The 21,169-nt window shown below is 40.8% G+C and overlaps 1 protein-coding gene across 2 annotated transcripts in view; it reads right to left on the bottom strand.

Annotated features, from left to right (window-relative positions):
- Nucleotides 1–21,169, bottom strand: part of COLEC12 (collectin subfamily member 12) — a 79,045-nt gene that overhangs the window by 55,662 nt on the left and 2,214 nt on the right. For both annotated transcript variants that reach the window (XR_004427028.1, XM_033154999.1), the window contains exon 2: nucleotides 10,362–10,412. Coding sequence is in view for 1 of the 2 variants with exons in the window: in XM_033154999.1 (XP_033010890.1) it covers nucleotides 10,362–10,412 (51 nt within the window). In the remaining variant the exon portion in view is untranslated. The remainder of the gene's footprint in view (nucleotides 1–10,361; nucleotides 10,413–21,169) is intronic.

The raw sequence follows: 21,169 nt of genomic DNA, 5'->3' as shown, positions 1-21,169 counted from the left end.
GAAGTTCCAATAATTCACTGAGCAAATTCAGCTTCACTGCCCATCCCCAACACTAAGGTTTTCTGGTAGAATCATTGGCATCAATCTAAGTATGGAAAATGGAAAATAAAACAGAAGCTATTGCTCAACAGTCTTCCATATTTTCTTTACCAAAGTCTCCCATTTCTTATATCTTTCATTACATGCTTAAGCATTCATCTAGAAAGCCACATGGGCTCAAAACAAACAAGAGAAAGTTTTGTTTCCTTGTTTTGATAGCTCATTGCAAAAGGGCGAATGACATTTTCAAAAGAGGCAAGACTAAATAAAATTACTATTCCTGCTGTTTCTTGGCTAGCATTTAGGATCTCTGCACTTTGGATAAAGGCTTGGTTACAGTTCCACTGTGCTGACAGAAAAGCAATATGGGGTTCCTTGAGCTCTGCCACAAGAATGAAGAATTTTCAGTAATTTACTTCTGCACTTTCTATAGCAGCTTTCCCCTACCTAGTATCTTCTACATCAGCAGTTGGGAATTTTAGTCCAAAACATCTGGAGGGCACCAGGTTGGGAAACTTGGTCTATACTATGGTAACATGCCTTAGGACTGTGATTTGAGGACAGCAGAATCATAGCAAATCTACAGTACTACACAGAATGTGTGTGTGTGTGTGTGTGTACCCCACACAATATCAGAGTATTTCAACTTTTTCAACATAGATAGTTTGTGACCACCACTCCAAGCTGTTATTTGTACCCAAAGATGCTGTTTGCCTTGTGGGGGAGGGGGTGTTATCAGCTAAAGAAAGTGATTTTCAGCAGAAAATTGCAAGGAATCCAGATTGGGTCCATCAAGGTGACTATTTCTTTAAAATAAGGTGGCCAGTTTAATCACGCTTTTTAAAAAAGTATTTTTTATTGATAATGTGTAATTTTAACATTCTTTGTGAATGGGGTGGATGTAATGTGTTTGTGTATAGTACTGCAGATACTATATATTAACCCAAAGGCAAAGCTAAAAAAATACTGTAACTATTTAAGATACTGTATACTGTATGTTTGTTGCACTTGGAAACAAACTTATAAAAGAAGCTGCATCCCACCTGCAGCATCATATTTTTGCAATTCAGTGATGACTGCAATAAAAAACAAAGCAACAAAACCAGCTATCTGAAACACACACACACACACATACACACACAGGATGCCAAACACACACACGTACTTCTTGAATGACTGAAAAAGAATGTTGTACTCCTATATTAAAATATATGTGTGTAAATATAAACTTTGGTCTAGTACATCGTTTTTATTTCTTTTCAACCCCTCCTGTGAAACCCATGGGGTCAAGAACCACTGGTTGGAAAACAGTGCGTGGTACACACAGCTGCCCCATTCTTCTTCAAGACCATGAGAATTATGCGCTTGATTCTGAACTCATCTTCATCCCCACCCCTGGCAAAGGTCATAAAGCCACAAAGTTATGTAAAGGAAACAACGGGAATGCAATGCACTTAATAATGATTGAGAGCTCTCCATTAAAGCTTTGACCATTATAAAGACAATCAGCACTATGACAGCAATATAGAGGATGCTATGAAGAGCATACCCCACTCTGGATTATCTCATAATGATGCATCAGATAATAAATGGGTGCTGGTTTTTATAGACACCCTCCAAGGAGCTAGCTGTTGTCTGCTAATGCTGCCGACAATTCTGCCATTTTAAATCCCAGACAGCTGTTTTGTCCATTCATTTACCCCATTTCAATACAGGCGCACCGGGGACTCTGCAGCTGGGCATGCAATGAGTGTAGCAGACCCTATTTTGAATTTCCATACATCAACATTCTACCCTTTTTTAACACATCAGGCGTTCTGCTTCTTGTGAACTGAACTGCTTCTCCCCATATTTACGCTGGTATCCCAACACACATATGTGGCGATCACACAGGGTCCCCGGTCGTTTGACGGACTATTGATCCCTGTGCCACCACGCGCTTCGCTGCCACCAACCAGGATCCCCTCCCTGGTAATAACTTTCACAGTCAGGGTGCAATTTTAAACAAAATAATAAGTGTTTATTTAAAAACTCCAACAACTTAAGATAATGGTTACAACCCTGCCTACGCTCACCACTATACCTCACCACCAACCCTCTCAATCAACAACCACCCACCAACCAACTCCCTCGATCAACTCTCTTCATCAACTCCCCGCTCTCTAACTCTAACTGACTCCCTCAGCTGCCCCTAGCTCCTCCCCCCTCTGTTTATTGGTTAGCCTAGGGCCAGCCACTTAACCCCTTACTTACTCCTTTTCCTATATGTATACCCTAGGAAGGGCAAACGCCACATACCTCCCCCCTTAAATAAGTTTGATTCAGGAGGGATAACTGCACAGAGTTATACTCCTGATCAAACTGCGTGACACCTTAATTCAAACAAACATTTTCTATGTTTACTAACCTTAACTCCTCATCTTATACTGGCTTAATAATTGTTTTTTTTTCACATTATATACAATAGATCATGCAATATTAAACCTTTAGTTAACTGCAAGAAAATTTGTAACTGTCCATTTTAATCTTTGCCTTCGGGTCTTCGTGATAAGGCATCTGCAACGATGTCCAGGATCCTTTCACGCTCCTTATTGTCCTTAACCGCCACAAGAAGTGTCTTTCTCTGGGCACCAGTCTTTTCTCTGCCACACGTGATTGGATGCAAGTTGGATGCAAGTTGACACAGTCCCACTCCGATCCCTGCAGTCGATGCGTCTGTAACTATTGTGGATTCCAAGCTGTGTAGAGTCTTTGTTTCTCAGGGTCAAAAGCTCTCTTGGGTCACCCTCTCTCTCCTTCAGGATCTCTGTTAAGTGTTGAAGCCTGAGGTCTTGTACAAACGTCTCCATGTCACCAAAAGCTGCATAAGAACTGGTTGTCTGGCTTTTGAATTCATTGGGAACTGCTTTCAGAAGTTTGTGGGTAGCTTCTTTTTTAGTCAGCTTGCTGAAGCTTTTTGGACAAACGTGTTTACTCAATGAAAGTAGACTAAAAAGCTCTGATTGCCTATTGCTGTTAGCAATCTCCCTAGCTGTCAGTCCATCTTTGGTCTGTATTGAATTATCAGTTCCCACTTCAAGCAATTTGAAGACTACTTTTTTATGTCTTTGACGTGGTGGCCACGTTAATGCTGTGTAACCACGTTCATCTTGGGCATTTATTTGTGTTGCATGAGCAGCAGGGTACCCAACTTCCCACCACACAATCTCTAGTGTAGGAAACACTTTCACTTTCATAAAAAGTTGATGGGACACCCTGGCAACTATAACTTTCAGTATGTTTTTCTTTCTATATTTCCAACTGATGAATGGTTTATCATAACTTTGAATAGTTGTTCTAACTGATCTCACAGATAGGTCTCCTTTTAAAACAACTCTGACTCCTCTTGAATGGGCGTAACCCATAAGCTCAGGGTCATATTTTCCACAAATCGCCACTGTGGTAATATGTGACCAGTCATAAACTTTCCAGGCCTGCCCCCCAATGTCAAATATAAAGACCTTGCATTCTAAATATGGGGCTTCCTGTTCCTCATCCCACAGGATCCCGGAAATAAAACTGTTTACTAGATCCATGTTTACTTTATATGGGCGCTGACGTCCTGCCATATCACTGCATGGAGCCCCTCGGAAAGGAACGTTGGCAATTGAACGAATACGGGCCTTAATTGAGCCTAGACAGGCATAATCATAGCCATACCATGGAACACTCATCACCATCTTCTTTGGATTAATGCCCATGTGAATGTATTTTTCATATTCCATTATGGTGTGGTTATATGGAGCATTGGCTCTGGCTTTGCATTGCAACCACACCTGACTCTGTTCATCGTACGGCATAACAAATATGAAATCACAAGACTTTGCAATCCCGGTGTCAGTGTGATGGACTACCCCTTTTGCTAGTCTTGGAGTATTACTGAAAATCCTTTTAAATTTTTGTAGGTTGTTTCTCATTTCTTCCTGCTGTGAATGGGTTAAGGTAGGGGCTAGCTTAACTTCTTGTATATTACATTCTTGCTCCCCTCTCCCCTCCCAGCATGATATTTCTGCTTCTTCTGGGTCCTCTCGGATAGCACAGGGAGCCCAGCTTTCAGTTTTCTGGTAAGGCTTAATCATGTTTACGTGAACTACCTTGCGCCCCTCATCCCCCTGCTGGATAAGGTAGTTTACATTATTTATTTTGGACACGATTTGGGATGGTTCCTCCCAGGCTAGTTGCATTTCATTCCCCTTTTTGGTTGCTCTAGGCAAGGGTTGTGCCAAGTCGAGTCCTAACCTCTGGCAAATGTCACAGGCTTGGCAATACATTCTAATTTGCTTCCCCATTCCTGGCCAATAGAAATTTTGTGCCACTCTTCGTTTGGTCCGAGTTATCCCCATATGTGCCCCAAAAATACTATTATGGGCTTGTTTTATGATTTCTTCTCTGTACATGTGAGGAACCACTAGTTGTCTGCGGTTTCCTCCTCCCCCTTTATAAGGTGTGCTAAGGGCTTCACGATATAACAGCCCCCCCTCTAAGCAGAACCTCTCTGGGCAATCAGGGGTTAATGGAACAGTAGATTTTGCTGCCTCAAAACAGCTGTTTAGTCCCATGTCATTCTTTTGTTCCTGAGAGAAACTAGTCTTTTGAGTATTTTTAAAAGGTATTAGGAAGCCTGGCTCACTCAAAGTTTCAACTTGAGGACTCTGAGTCCTGCCCTCATTGGCAACTGTTTCGCTTCCCTCAGTATCAGTTAACAGTTGGCCCCCCTTGGAGCGGGTAATCACAAACGCACTTTGCACATGCTCCAGGAGATCCCAACCGATAAGGACCGCAGTGGGGATTTCCTCTGAAATGGCCACTTGCCACTTCCCCTTCCAGTCATGTAACTTAATGTTTACCTCAGCCATTTGGAGTCTAACTGGCTCTTTGGCGATTCCTTTTATTTCTATAGTTTTTCCTGGAATTACTTTATCGGGACTGATTACCTCAGGATGAACAATTGTGATTTGGGATCCGGTATCTTTTAACCCTAGATATTTTTTGTTTTCAATCCAAATATTTTCTCCTGACTTTCTCAAGAGCAAATCATTCTGTTTAATCAAGTAACAGTGTATTACTGAGGCCTCAGGAATCTCCTCTGTCTCAGGCCTAGCTAAAGCTTCGGTTTCCGTGGCAACCTGCTTAGCCTCACCCTGCCCTACTGAGTGGATACAATAAGAGTGTTTTTGAGTGTTTGTGCTCCCAGATTTAACTTGTTCACCAGTCTTACATTCAAAGCTTCTGTGGCCCAGTTTGTTGCACGACCAGCACCTCATATCTCTTCCCCCAGCATAATTAGATTTATTTTCTTTTACCTCAGAGGTATGGGTGTTAGTTTGGCCCACGTCACTTGGGCTTTTTGACTGTGGTATGTTTCCCTTTTTTGTTGCCGGAGAAGAGCTTCCTTTAGCATATTGAAATTGGTTTCTGGGGTTCCCCCACAATTTCCCGCCAAATTTTGGACTATCAAATCCATGGTCCCTAATTTCATTAATTTGGTCAGCTATGGATGCTGCCTCCTGAATGGTTTTAGGACTTCTTTCCTTTACAAGATATTTCAGCTCCCCAGTTATGGTGGCATAAAATTGCTCCAACGCAATAACCTCTCTGATTTTTTGAATTGAATCCGCACCCTCCTGCTCTAACCATTTTTTGAGGTAATTTGTAATTTTTGCCCCCAACTGAGCATACGTTTCTTCTCTCAACTTTGTCACACTCCTGAATTTTTTTCTTAGTTGTTCTGAGGTAATTCCAAACCTCGTATAAATTAATTGTTTAAACATCTCAAAGTCTGTGGACTGTTCTTCTGTCATTTGGGCGTATATTTCTGCCAATACCCCACTAATTCTAGCCCTTAAGATCACCATTTTCTCCTCATCCTTCACTTGGAAATCTTTACAGGCTCTCTCAAATGATATCAGAAAAGCCTCTGGGCTATCTTTCTCCTTGAACTCAGGGAATCGCTTTAAATCCACCTTCCCTGGTGTTTGACTACCGGTGTTATTACTATTGTTTTGATTCTCCATTGCTGCTAATTCTAGTTTCCTCATTTCCAACTGAAATTGCATTCTTTCGCTCTCTTGCTGAGCTCTAATTCTTTCTTTTTCTAATTCAAATTTATATTGTTGTTCTAGTTTCCACTTTTCTAATTCTATAGAAACTTGTGGCTCTCTCGCCTCAGGTAAAATATTAGTGGCATCTTCTAAGCTCTGCTCTTCCCTCAGAGGATTCCCATTTTCCTCCCCCTCAGAGCTATCTTGAGCTGGTTCCCTCACAGGGTTCTTTGTCTTTTTAGGTGGCATATTGTGTGATTGAGAATTGACAGTTAAATTAACAAAATAAGAGAAATCTCCTCTCAGCACTGTTCCCCCTGGCTAGGTTTCTCCAGACTCGGGCCTCAAAGTTCTGCTATGGGTCTTCTCTCTACCCGTTAAGCTTACTTCCTCGGACCCCAAGTCAAAACCCCCTGCCAGAACAGATTTGTGAGCTCTCTTTTCTCCTTTTGTTATCTTAGCCTTGCAGCGTCCTTGGGTACCCACAACTACACCCCCGGGCTAGGTTATCACTTCACAGATTTACCCTTCCCTTCCAGGTGTATTGTTTAACCCCAGCTGCTTCTGCCAATTTTGTGGTGAACAGGCACAACGATCTCAATATCCCTCCATGGGCTTATTGATGTCTCATGCCGGCGTATTGATCTTGTCCCGCCGCTGCCGCCAGTTTTGTGGCGATCACACAGGGTCCCCGGTCGTTTGACGGACTATTGATCCCTGTGCCACCACGCGCTTCGCTGCCACCAACCAGGATCCCCTCCCTGGTAATAACTTTCACAGTCAGGGTGCAATTTTAAACAAAATAATAAGTGTTTATTTAAAAACTCCAACAACTTAAGATAATGGTTACAACCCTGCCTACGCTCACCACTATACCTCACCACCAACCCTCTCAATCAACAACCACCCACCAACCAACTCCCTCGATCAACTCTCTTCATCAACTCCCCGCTCTCTAACTCTAACTGACTCCCTCAGCTGCCCCTAGCTCCTCCCCCCTCTGTTTATTGGTTAGCCTAGGGCCAGCCACTTAACCCCTTACTTACTCCTTTTCCTATATGTATACCCTAGGAAGGGCAAACGCCACAACATATGCCTGTGTCAAGTTGCCACCACACTTCTTTCAGATCTGCTTCGCGTCAGAGATCAACACTGAATGGAAGGATGTTACCCTTTTCCGTTGTTTCATTCTACTTCTGAAGAAGACAGTATTTTCCCTCTCTCTCCCCCTTATTCATAGTTCAGACACCATTCCATCATTCCATGACAAGAATTGAGTCAAATTCTTTCACTTTCCTCCCAATATTTGCTTTTTGACATGAAACTGCTGCTTAAGGAGGGTGAAGGAAAATATTTCTCAGAACAGAGGGAATACCAAAATCAGATCTGCATAGCAAACAATGAATATTCAAGAACAAAAACTTACTGCAGCTTCTTGAATGTTTCCATACAGTTGTGCAGCAAAGAACAGCCATCAAAACATTTTTAAAAATAGTTTTTTCAACTTTCTAGATTCCCCCCCTCCTGAATTTATGGTAACACTACCTTTGATACCAGGGCTATAGGGGAATAATTAACAAAATGGTACGGTGGTGGTAGCTTTTTGCTATAGGGACATCTTTGCAATGGGTGAAAATATATGGGAACTATCTGTGGGGAAAGGGATAATGATGGTGATGATGATGCCTCTGCACTGGACACCCCCTCAAAGAACAACAATTTGTAACAACCAGGAAAATGGCATCATTATCATCACCATCAACATTGTGATGGGTGTAATTCTAGATTTCAAATGCAAAGCAATTATGTCTCATCAAAGCCAATGTTCCCTTATAATACACAAGGGAATTCTTGGAAGTACATGTATAATTCTATCTCTGACAAGTCATCTTCCACAATTTGTTCACTGGGTGTTTTTCAACAAAAAGTTCCTGGTTTAGGAAGGGGTTCATTCTGGTGGCAGCTTCCCAGAATACATATAAATCTCTGGTTCATTATCTGGAGCAGTTGCCTTCCTTCAAAGAAGCTACTCCCTGACTGATGTCTAACTAACAGTGATAAGAAAAGGTGCTTTGTCATTTATATCCTGTTAACACGGGAGACCAGAATAATGGAACATCTGAATCAGCAAACCGGTCACTCTTGGCGATTCCTTTGCACACCATAGTATACCTGGAATGGATGAACAGTGACATTCTGTCACTGAGGAGCTATTCCTAAGAACATAAAAATCACCAGGCTGGGTCAGGTCAGTGGTCCAGTTAACTCAGCATTCTTGCATCTGCTGACAGAGGTCAACCAGATGTCATGGGGAGTTTTTATAAGCAAGGGCATGCCAGGAAAATCAATCACTCATGTTGTTGTCTCACCCTCTTGCAGTCAGAGGTATATGGCACTGGCAAAAGGAGATTGTGCTTCAACAAATTTTCATAGATAGGAGTTACTGACACATTGCACTTATATGTATGTTCATACAATCTCTGTGTTTTAAGGAAGCTGCTTGGATTATTTTCATTGTCTTAAGCCTTGGATGGCACTGAACTTGTACACTTGCCATGAATGAGTAACTTTTATTTTATTTTATTTTATTTTCCTTCCGACTCGTGAATTCAACATGTCCCCTCAGTCATCTACTTTCCAAGCTAATTTAAATGCAGAAGATGATGAAAATTTAGACAAAGAACTTCTCCTAACCTTATGACTTTCCTCCACCGTTTAAATAAACACACACATACACAGCACACATTACAAGCTCATATTTCTCCAAGCACTTTCAAAGAAGGCCAGAGTCCACACTGGTTGTTATTTAATACTCTTTTGGCTCAATTTAGCGAGACTATGGTTTTGCCTGTTGCAGGGAATGGTAGCATAATCTGGCATTTCAAGTGAACTCAATAAGTTAGTGATCCCACGGACAGAGGATGTGGGATTGCATGTTTGTTGAGGGAGGGGGAATTCACTGTTTAGACTATTTTAAAAGGGCTTTCTTCCAAATATAAGATTGCCTTCAACCTCTAAGGAACATAGAATCCTAGAGTGAGGAGGCGTCCCTGAAGTGTATTTGAGGAGTGGGGGGATAAGGTAAAAATGCCTTTGCCCTCTCCTTGTTTTAGTTCAGTCTTTTAAATTCCTTCCTGCTGCCAACACTATAAAAGCTTCCCACTCTACTGTCTCTCTCGTTAGTAATATGATACTTCTGAAATCATCAGAAGAGATGATTTACTACAGTTTAAAGTGGGTCAATTCATGGGGGACAAAAGAAAACTTAAGATATTTGTACCTGTTCTGTCACATAATAGATCTTGAAAATGCCTCTCAGCTGCAATGCTTAATTATAACTTTGTTGTATTGCGGAGCAGTATTTTTAAACTATTCACAAGCCATTACATTTTCATACACTACAAAGCCACCACGCTGGAAGTCAATGGAAAGCCTTCCAATTTAAAACTCAAGGCTCCTCCAGTCTTGTTTATTGAACATTCATTCTGACTCGCTTACACAAAGCTTATGTGGTTATATTTTCAGCTGTTTCTGTACTATTTTAAAAACCGTTTTAGCTGCTTTTATGATAATCTGTAAATCACACTTGAGAGATATATAGATATAAGGTGATTAATTAATCAATTAATTCATTATCATCAGCTGCTGTAATGTAAATGGTCTTTAAGGTAAATTGGTAAGGGTACCAAGCACTCACAAACCACATGGGTAGAGGGCAAGGAGGAAATTCACCATTCTGCTCAGTGCTAGTCCACATGGGCTAACATGAGATGCACAGAGTTGGGAAGGCTATTGGTGTACCTGAACAGTGATGGTACTTCAGACTCACAACAGGAAACAATACTTTTATAATGCACTTTCTGTTTCATGCCTTCTCTTGTTGCTACTGTCACTATGAAGACCAATGTCAGGAAGTGACTTAAGCCATAGTATCAAGATGGCATGGCTCTCAGTTGCTAGCAAAGAACGATTCCTTCTGAGTTACAATGATTGGCAAAAAAAATAACATAAATAAGCAATTGATGAAAACAGTGCCCTATAATAATAAGTAAACTTTATACAACTAACACATCTTCTCCAAACGTATTCCAACACTTTCAACCTCCAGTCAAATATCTTGTCTCTTCCTTTTAAAGTTTGAATTGCATGTTAGTCGTAAACATTCGCAACACTTTTGTGCTATACCTGAAGACATTTTTCTTCTCAGTTTAAACGCTATGAAAATGTGAGGATTTAACTTACCAAACCTCTTATAGCCAAAGGACTGAACCTCCTCCTCTTCTGCAAAATCGTCTGTGTATACATATAAAAACAAAGGCAGAATTTTATATTAGTATGTAACAGTCACTGGCATATAATATAGTGTACGATAATATATGTTTGAACTAAACATTTGTAGACAATTCTGCTTAGAATTTGCACTTAAATGCAATCTTTGGCTCAGAGGGATCTGAAAAATATCAAGGGCATTTCCCCCCACCCCACCCCCTTGAAACATCTATCTTTAGTTGATACATAACTTTTGGAGCTCTGTTTGTCTGAATCAAAAGTACAAAACCATCTGGTCATGCTCAGCAGCTTGTGTGTGGAAATTATTGGGTGGTCCAGCACATAGTTTAATAGAACAGACTAAGTTCACTTACCAAACAATATCCAAGAAAGCAAGCTATACTTGGCTTGAAATACATCACTGCTAAACTACAATAAGGCAAACAAATACAGAGATTTAACTCCTGTCCTGTGTTAGAAGAGAAAAGAGGAATCTTTTATGAATGAGGATGAAGACCTCCTAGCGAGATGCTTTGAAGTTTCTGATCTTATGCTTCATGTGGTCTAGTTCTTCCATAGATAGAACGAGGCCTGTAATCAGCAGGCTTGCCAGGTTTTCATTTATCTGACATCATCATCAGTTGTTATTGGTTGCTAAGTGTCTAAACTTGCTGGGTTGGATCCAGATATTTATGTTTAGAGTAGACCCAATTAAATCAGTGGGACATAAATTGGTCATGACTAACTTAGGCCTCACTAATATCAGTGGATCTACTCCAAGAATGAAGAAGTTAGAATAATATAACACCAACAACTGACAAAATTAAAAACAAATAAAGAAGGCATAGAAAACAATTTTGTTGAAATCAAACGGTCCAAAAGGGGAAAGTTGTAAACAACACCTGTCAGTGGTTTTATGTAGCTGTTGAGATATACAACTGAACCCTGACATACTCTCTATGAAACTACTATGCCAAGTTACTGGGTACCCTGGCAGGTAAGAGAGAAAGTTCAAACACTTCATACACTCAAAGCCAGGTGTGTGTGTTTGTGTTTGCATGCATACTTACAAAAAATGTATGTCCAGAAATGGAACACATATTTCCTGCTCTAATATGGATTGGTTTTGTAGTGGGTTGGGGTTTATTTTGCTGCTGTCAATAAGGGTATTCAGTATCCTGGTAATATTAAGGGGCTTTGCTTCCAGTATTGCTGTCCAACAGGGGTGCCATCTTGTCCTTAGGATTGTGGATGCCTGCCACCACAACGTGGACATGAGGCGTCACATGCACACACTACATTGTGGCAGCTGCTGATGGTGGCTCCTCTTCCTCCTCCTATCTACAGCCAGTGAGGCACTCTTTTCTGCGGTGAGGGGCTCAGATTCAGAGGTAGAGACTCTGCCTCTGTGTCTGAGCCCCCCCCCCATAAAAGAGGGCCTCACTGGCTGGCTGCAGAGGATGGAGCTGAACTGCTTCTCTCTTGGAGGCAGCGCCGCTGCCACCTGCTGGCTTTTCTCATTGACTTTGTGGGTGCTCGGCCCCCACAATTTTATTATTGTGGGTGCCCAGGCACCCAGGGCCCCCTGGAGCTGGCTCCTATGTTCTCCATGCTCTCTGCTTCAGGTTGCTTGTTGGCTTGTAGGAAGAAGTGTAATTTCTAGTCAGGTATTTATTACCTTTTGTATTTTCTTGAGAACAACAGAAATTATTAAACTGCTTTGGACTTTACGAAATAAGGAAAGAAACAATTCCATTACCTATTACCGATGTGACACTATCCTTTCCTCACCCTTTTTCTTCCATCCCAAAGACCACTAGCACATGTCTTTAATGCAGAAGAAACATATCTGGCATTCATTATAACTTTAGCATTTGTGTTGACACATGGCACAAGACAGTTATTAACATGGAAAGTGCAGTTGTTCAGGGCATGCAGCTGTATTGGCTTCAGCTCTATTATTAATCAACACTAATTTGAATGACTAGACACAAAGAATGTGTGCCGTAAGTGAAATTCTTAATGGTGCTTTTACTACAGTAGATCTGCAAGGCAAAGTAGAGCTTGGCATGTAGGGTCTGGAAAGAGTTAAATAGCCAGCTATGCTTGTTTCTGAAAATCCACACCTCCACCCCCAAAACACTAGATGGTTTGTTTAAGCCAATTAATTACTCATGGTTTGCCCAACAGCATTGCCAGGAATTTATTTAGCTATCCTGGACCATTGCATTAATTATTTTTGCAACCTTATAAGAGTGTGACTTCTTTTTTAAAGCATAGTTTTTCTCTGCTTGGCAGTAAGACTCTGTAATGATTCATGCTAAATCTTTTGCTTACGACGTGCACTTGTGGTGCTTTTAAGACAAATACAGAAACGGAGCCATATATGTATGTCAGAATGTGTTTTTGCTTTCAAAACATGAATACATGGCTGTGTGCTATCTGAAAATGGCCTAGGCAACTCATGATCTATGCATAGCTGCCATGACCTTTTTCTTGATCCCAAAGATGTGTCTAAGAAACCTGGGAAGTTCAGCAGTTATCATTTGTGAATGAAAAAGAACCTCTGCCTCATACTTGCAGAAGTTGTGCCTAAATCTGTATCAGTCTTCCCAAACCTGGTATCTTCCAGACGTTTTGGACAATAACCCTCTTTCCTGACTATAGACTATGTTGGGTGGGATTAATAGGAACTGGAATCCAACAATTTCTGGGTTGTTGTATTAAAATGGAGAGAGGGGAGAGTCATGTACGCCACCTCAAGTTCCTTGGAGGAAAGATGGGATATAATGTAATAATAAAGAGTAAAATAAATAAATGTCTGGTGTCAAGATTACGGGCCAAATCCACTAAGAATCAAAAGCTGAGGCTCAGACTTTGTCATTCAAGGATCTTATTCAAGTTCAGTCAAGTTAAGGTGGTGGTTCAGTCAAGTTAAGATGATCTTATTCAAGTTCCGTCAAGTTAAGGTGGTGCAAGTGGCGGCTGCATATACTGTAAAAGTGTAACATCCTATTCAAAGGAACAGAGACAAGGTGACTGCTTACTAGTTCTGACTCTGGCCACTGAGATTTCTCTGGGAAACTCACAAACCGGACACAAATCGAACTAATTTATTGGGATCATTGTCCAGTTTAGACAAATGAGAACACACAATACTTGACAAACATTTTCTAATTCTAAATAAGCAGGCGGCATGAATGAGGAGTGTGGTGGAGTCTCCTTCTTTGGAGGGCTTTAAGCGGAGGCTTGACAGCCATCTGTCAGGAATGCTTTGATGGTGTTTCCTGCTTGGCAGGGGGTTGGACTGGATGGCCCTTGTGGTCTCTTCCAACTCTATGATTCTATGATTCTATGTAAACAAATATGAGACTAGCTAAATCAGATGCATGTTAAAAGAGCTTGGATCTGAACTGCAATGTGAAAAAATACTGCTGCAACTTTTGCAGTTACAGCAGAAATATTACGCACTAAAAGCAGGACATGACAGTGACAGTCACCTGTTGTTTATTTCCATTCAGAAGTATACTTCCCCTGAATGATCAACAAAGCCAAACTTCAAAATACCTAGGCAATGATACAAACTTTCCCCATTCACAACATGTTTGCATTACAAGGCAACCAGTAATTCTCCCCATATTCCTATTCTTCTCTGTCTTGGACTGAACCAGAGCTGTAGTGCCTGATGTGGCTCCTCTCTGCCTGACACTGGACTCCTCAAGCCACCTTCCCTCACTGCAAAGGTGCCAGAAGTCCCGGAAAACACAATTTTCTTAAGGCACATAAGTCTATTAGACAACATTTCTCAGGGTTTCTGGTATTGTAGAGGCAGCTGCTACAGCGTGCCAGACAACAGAGGGAGAGGCTGTTTGCTACAAGGTAAGTACTGGTAAGTGGGAAGAGAAGGGAGCTTGGAGGTAGAGTATGTGGGAAAGGATTCAGCCCCATTAAGTCCCCAAAAGATATAATTAGGAGTGCAACAGGGTCCAAATTCAGAATGGGGCTTAAAAACAACAAAACAATTATGCCTAGTTTCTACTGACAAAGCCTGTCCTCTGTGAATCTGACTAATCTTTTTCTGTTGTGGGGTCTAGAAAAAATAACATCTTGTGACAATTAAGTCCAGCAGTTACCAGTAATTATGTATTACATGAGACCCACAATCCATCGTGGCTAACCTTCCAGAGGCCTCATACCATGAGTGCGCATGGACATGCAAAAAGTGGAAAGGCCACCACAGACACACTCCCACTCATATGGGAGTCACACATCATTTTCATACACATCCACACATATCAAGCACCAAGCACCCACTCTTACACATAACCCACAACTATTCATTCATCCTACTCACACACATACCTCCCCGGCAATGAGGCTTGAAAAAAACCATTGCATCTTTTCCAAGAGGGGAGGGGCAATCTTTGTTAAAAGGGTTTGCCCCCTCTTTCTCCAGACCGTTAAGTCTATGAAGATCCCCCATTGCTTGGAAACAGCTTTTCATCGAAGCTAATAGGTGGCTTTTAAAAAGTCTAGTAGTCAAGCAAAGGAAATTTTGTTTTAATCATCCTAATTGCTGCATGAGATGTTGATGTAAGGACACCACAAACTGGCGGCGGGGTTCCAGGTGAGGCATTCCCTTTCTTAGATGAAACTGCTAGCCAAGGCCATGTAGGCCTCAGTTTCTAGATTCCCAGACCTGGAAGTCAGGTACACCTTCTTTTATGAAGCACTGGAATCCCAGCAATGGAATTTAGCCCTGGGCCTTTGGTTTATTAATCTTTGGCATGAATTCTTTGGTATAGAATATATCGCAAAGGAAACTCCAGTGAATCGTCCACACTCAGCAAATGCCTCTTGAGTGTGACATTTGTTCAGTATTCCAGTGACCAGAGTGGTGTAACGGTTAGAGGACTAGGGAACTCTGGATTCTAATCTCCATTCAGACATGTGGCTTATAGAGTGACTATGGGGCATTCCTGTTCTTTCAATCTAACCTACCTCACAGGCAGTGACTTACCAAATAGGCACAGTAGGCACCAGCCTATGGGCCTCAGGCCTTTTAGGGGGCCCGTGACAATGGGTAAAAATAATATTTATTTGATTTTGAAATAAAATTATAAAAAAGCATTAGGAGATAATTTGTGAGAGGGAGCCTAAGATTGCGACTGCCTTGGGGGTCTCCACAGGGTTTAATCTGGCACTGCTCAGAGAATTGTTGTGATGTTAAAATGTGAGTTTGGAGAAAAAGAGAACCATGTACACATGCAACGCATCTAATAAATACAAATACACATTGAGTTTACAGAACTGTTTAAAATCCCCATGAAATGATTGCTCAAACTCAGCCATGAAGTGAGTTAACTATAGGCATGTGCCACATTTACCTAACTACTGAATAAGCAGCTCTCATACCTCTGGGAGAAAGAAAACATTTCCAAGCAAGCTGGCTGGAACCCTATGACCCCTCATGTTACAAATTAAGGTCAGTACTCAGCATTAGGGATGCTCCAAGATTTCATTCAGTCGACATTTTAAAGAAACTGATCTGATTCACACTTCCCAGACTAATACGTTGGAACAAATTTATCCTTTACCAAAATTCCCATAAAACATATATTTGGGGTTGAAATGTATACAACTATGTATACAACCCATTTATAACACATACTGGTATAAAGATGAATCTTTGAGAAGAAATGAATGAAAACCAAGTTTAAAAAAAAAATGCAGATGGATGTGGAACTGGCATGGAGCAGATTGCCATTTAAGAAGGCAACAACTTCCATTCCCATCTTCCTTCATCATAATTACTGGTAGTGCTGTTTCCCTTCTACCACAATTCAGTTTCTACCAAATACCATTTATTCATCTCAATGTCTGCTATTTAATGTCATTTTACATAATTTATGTAAGTTGTGAATTTGACATAATTAATGACATAATTAATTCTACTCAATTCAATCAATGCAAAGGAAGCATAATTTAAATGGGGGGACGACCCATCATCAATTATGCGATATTTGCAGACTGGAAAACAAACAACAAACAAACAAACAAACAAACAATTGGTTTTCACTGGATTGATTTCTGTTCCAGTCATGGGCCTTCTGTTTTCATTTTTGTCAGAAGGAAATGACTTATGAATGAACAGTTAAGAGACTGACACAAACAGGAAATATAATGATCTGCCTATCTCTCCTTGGTATATATATAGTTGGCATCCTACTTGGTGAATGAAACTTGAGATCCTGAAGCATGACCCAGCATGGGACTTCCAAATTCCTTAATCCAGGGTTAACAACCCTCCTAGCATATCTAAATGGAAGTATTAGGTACCAGTCATCAAAAATTAACAGTAAACTCTAAATATAATTATTTATTTGGGGGTGGGGACACAGCTAATTATGGCTCAACACTTTATGGAAGTGGGCATTCAGATAGGAAGTGTTGACGAAGGTTGGTTACACTTATTTCCACTTTAAATACACACAGAGAGATCTGCAAGTACTGTAGCACCACACAAATCTGTAAAATGGTGTGATTTGTGCTTCGGTGTTATATTTTTAAACAGTACATTTGTCATGGGCCATGTGTGACCAAGAAAATCTGAGGCTGAAGCCAAACTTTCCTTACCCATATAGCTTTTTAACCTTCTCTGGCAGTCTGTCAGGCCCATGGGTTCCTTGAATCTCAGTATGATTTCAGTGGGACTGTTATAGGCTTACTGAAGTTTTATTAATGTCATTCTTGGCACACATGAGAGGGAGCTGCTGCACATGCCGTGTTAAATACAGGTACAAATAATAATCCAAACATGTTTTTGGTGAAGAGTATTCAGAATGTGAGAATCATTAAGCGCAAATGTGACCATTAATAATCTAACTGCAACCACCACTCACTGCTATATTGGGATTTCACCACAGGTATACAAGAGTGAGTTTTGAAACTAAGCATGACGCTTTTACAGTAAAAAATGATTTTGAAACAAAACTCACTTCTCTACCAAATCTCTGCAAGTTCCTATTTTGGTTACTAATGAAGAATTTGAATGGGCTATGCCAAGTTTCTGTTAACATTTGAACAGCTAACAGGGAGACACTAAAAACCTAGATTTACAGCATATTACTGATAAGAGACTGCACTTGATACTTAATGCTATAATAATGACTTTTAAAAATATGCAGTAAATCTATCCTGGGTGTTTACTAGATGTGTTTGCAGTGTATAGGAGAAAGTATTTTTGTGTTCTGATCCCTCAGTCCTAAAAAACAGATTCCAATCTCTGCCTGTTTTAATTTCAGCCAGTTCCATTTATTTATTTACTCAAAAGATCAATATCCTGCCCTTCTAATGCATTCACATAGCCATTCCATATTGCTTGCTTCACTTTAAAGAGCTGGATATTTTTGCACACAGATTTCACTTCTTGAACTGCATCCTGGCTTTTACAATGTTGAGTTTTCATAAACATTTTGTCCTTTTCATGCACCCATGTTTTGAAAACTCAAAACAATTTAATGCAGAAAAGTTAAAGTATCCTGAAAATTTAGATAGCTTGATGCAAGAATTTTGAAACATTGAGCTGCAGTTATTGATAGATTTAAGGACAAGATAAACTCAGCTCACACAACAGGGTTTTTCTGCTGCCTCCTCCCCACTGAAACCCACTGTGCCTTAGTCCAAAGAGCTACAACAGAATTCAGGACGCTTATGCACATTCAAGCGCCTTTTGGCTCAAACAGACAGAGGTGGATTTAGGGCAGCATGACTGGTTCTGCTGCATTAGGCACTGAGCCTAGAGAGCACTGCACAACTAGAGGGTATCACAACTGTGATGGTTGTACTGAACTGAGCAGAATGGAGGGCGAGAGGCTGGGTGTGTGTGTGCCAAATTTTGGCCTTGCACAGGGCACCGCTGAAATTTGAAAGACCAAAGTCCACCCCTGACACAGGGCATCTCCTAAATCATTCTATTCATCCTATCTGTGTCACTTTTGTTGCTATTGATTTAAGAATTGGTATATACTGTATTACTAACATGAGTTTGGCCAAACTGCGAGAGGCAGTGAAGGATAGGCGTGCCTGGCGTACTCTGGTCCATGGGGTCACGAAGAGTCGGACACGACTGAACGACTGAACAACAACAACAACAAAAATATACTGTATTGTTAGAATTCTCAGAGCAGTGAGAACTCCAGAATACCTGGATTATGTTTCCTTGGAATGAGGTCATTAGTAGCATTTTTGTAATATGTGGTTTCATTTGCACATGTATACAGGTTGAACATAAGGGAAGATGCGATGCAACAATATATATTGAAGTTGTCTACTTCCCATCAGTTTTCTAGGGGGCATAGCCACCACCATCCAAATGTTGTTAGCTTCCAGAGTGAAATAACCACCCTGGAGGTTCTGAAGGAAGGGTTAGGCAGCTACTTGTTGGATATGCTTAGGTGCAATATATACTGCTTTGCTCCAGGGTTGTGGAGCCAATCAGTACCAAAACGTCTAGTCTAGTTTAATTCCAGCAATCCATGCGTGTGCTCTAATGAGCATGCAGAGATGTTGCGACAGCAGGTGGGGATTCTTCCCATTCATTTCATGAGGAAGTTTCACATACACAAAGAGATATACAATGCAGGATCGTCCCTTATGAATGAAAATATGAGATGCTACAATGAGCCTACACCAATGATGGGCTTCAATGGGTAAATCCATTCCCATTACTCACAACTATATTCTCTTTTCCAATCCTCCCACCAAGAAACATGAATGCTTGTTTTGTTGCTATCTTGTTACATGATCCCATACTAGCATGTTTAAGATTGTGTTATTAACTACAATATGCTATTATATTACCTGCTAAAATGTTCCATTTGTAAGTCATTGGGGTAGGTCCAATGCAATTCAGCTTTCTGGATAATTTCCATAATAATTCTTGATCTTTAATGGATAAGAAATTGCAAATTTGCAATATTATGAATTGTAATCAAAGCACGGATAAACCATGTCCTTAATGCAAGGCAGAATTGTAACAAATACTTAGTAATTCAAGGAGAATGATTTTTCACTCATAAGAGAGAGAAAATCTTCTGGCTTTTTCCTTCTTTAAATTCAGTCTTACAGAAAGTAGGAATTTGGCAAGGAAATTGAGCTGCTTGTGTAGGAGGCATGCTATGTAATCCAAAACTAGAATACTTTTAATGGTGACTAGAGGGAGACTGGATCTTCTTGCCCAACTACGTGATGGTCTTTTTCAGTTCTTGTTTTAAAAGTTAATGTGGCAGATCTCTACAAAACAGAGAACTTCCAGATGCTGCCCTTGAAAAATGGATCTGAAACTGGAAATGGTACAGAATGTGGCAGCTAGAACGCTTCTGGAAGCTAAGCACTCAGGTCATATTACTTTTGCTACATAAAAAGGTAAAGGGACCCCTGACCATCAGGTCCAGTCGTGTCCAACTCTGGGGTTGCGGCGCTCATCTCGCTCTATAGGCCGAGGGAGCCAGCGTTTGTCCGCAGACAGCTTCCGGGTCATGTGGCCAGCATGACAAAGCCGCTTCTGGCGAACCAGAGCAGTGCACGGAAACGCCGTTTACCTTCCCGCTGGAGCGGTCCCTATTTATCTACTTGCACTTTGACGTGCTTTCGAACTGCTAGGTGGGCAGGAGCTGGGACCGAGCAACGGGAGTTCACCCCGTGGCAGGGATTCGAACCGCTGACCCTCTGATCTGCAAGCCCTAGGCTCTGTGGTCCCTCCTGAGGGTGGGTATTCTCCATGGCAGCCCCTAAGTTGTGGAATTCCCAGAGGTGAGTCTGGCTTCTTCACCATGCAGCTTCTGGTGAATGCTGAATATGTACTTCTTTACCCAAACACATGAGAAATGTGTTTTCAGGGCCACCCTATTCCTGTACGTACTGAATTTTTAATTTTATGCAATTTACAGTCTTATAAACTGCCTTATGAGAGCAGTGCAGCCTGAAAGGTACATCTTCAAATACCGGTAAATGTGCCGTATCTGATTAGTCCACTCACAGAAATGAATGGATTCAAGTTAGATCATATCCAAAACATATATTTAAAGCATGTTTAACACACATTCTAAGCACATGGCTTCCCCCAAAGAATTATGGGAACTGTAGTTACTTAAAGGTGTTGGGAATTATAGCTTGGTGAGGGATAAACTAGAACTCCCATGATTCTTTGGGGGAAGCCATGTGCTTTCAACGTCACATCTCATTTAAATTTATTGAGTATGACTTGGTTGGATACAGCCCAATATAAATAAAACAAAAGTTATATGCATTTCATAAATAATGTTTCACTTGTTCTAACTAACCCAACTTGTGGATATGGCCCAACCATCCTGTGTTGTAGCCTATCTAGTGCTTCACCTGTTAATCCAAATTATTTTGGCACACAATGTGAAAATTGCTTACAGTTGTCAGTCATGAGGACTAAGTTAAATCCTATTGCTTTTGATAGGTCTACTCTAAGAATGATGAAGATTGGATCCAACCCAATGTATTTTTGTGCAAATCACTCATGATGTAATTATTTAGATAATCTTCAGCTCCCTAAGGATGTTGGATGTTTACTGCACCAGCAGGTCAACTCTGCTGTTACTCATAAATAGAACACGTGATTATTCTAAACATAAAAGCTCAGAAGTTTTTATGAAGGAGGAGATTTAAACAAAAAAATGTGGAAAATCAAATGTGTGTGTTAAAGATGCAACAGGAGAGAGGGAAGGTGCTTTGGCACTGCTTATGATTTT

The sequence above is a fragment of the Lacerta agilis genome, chromosome 7 (assembly GCF_009819535.1).
Source record: "Lacerta agilis isolate rLacAgi1 chromosome 7, rLacAgi1.pri, whole genome shotgun sequence".
Classification (NCBI taxonomy): domain Eukaryota; kingdom Metazoa; phylum Chordata; class Lepidosauria; order Squamata; family Lacertidae; genus Lacerta; species Lacerta agilis.
The sequence above is the reverse complement of the archived record's forward strand: the minus strand, read 5'-3'. Positions and strand labels throughout refer to the sequence as shown.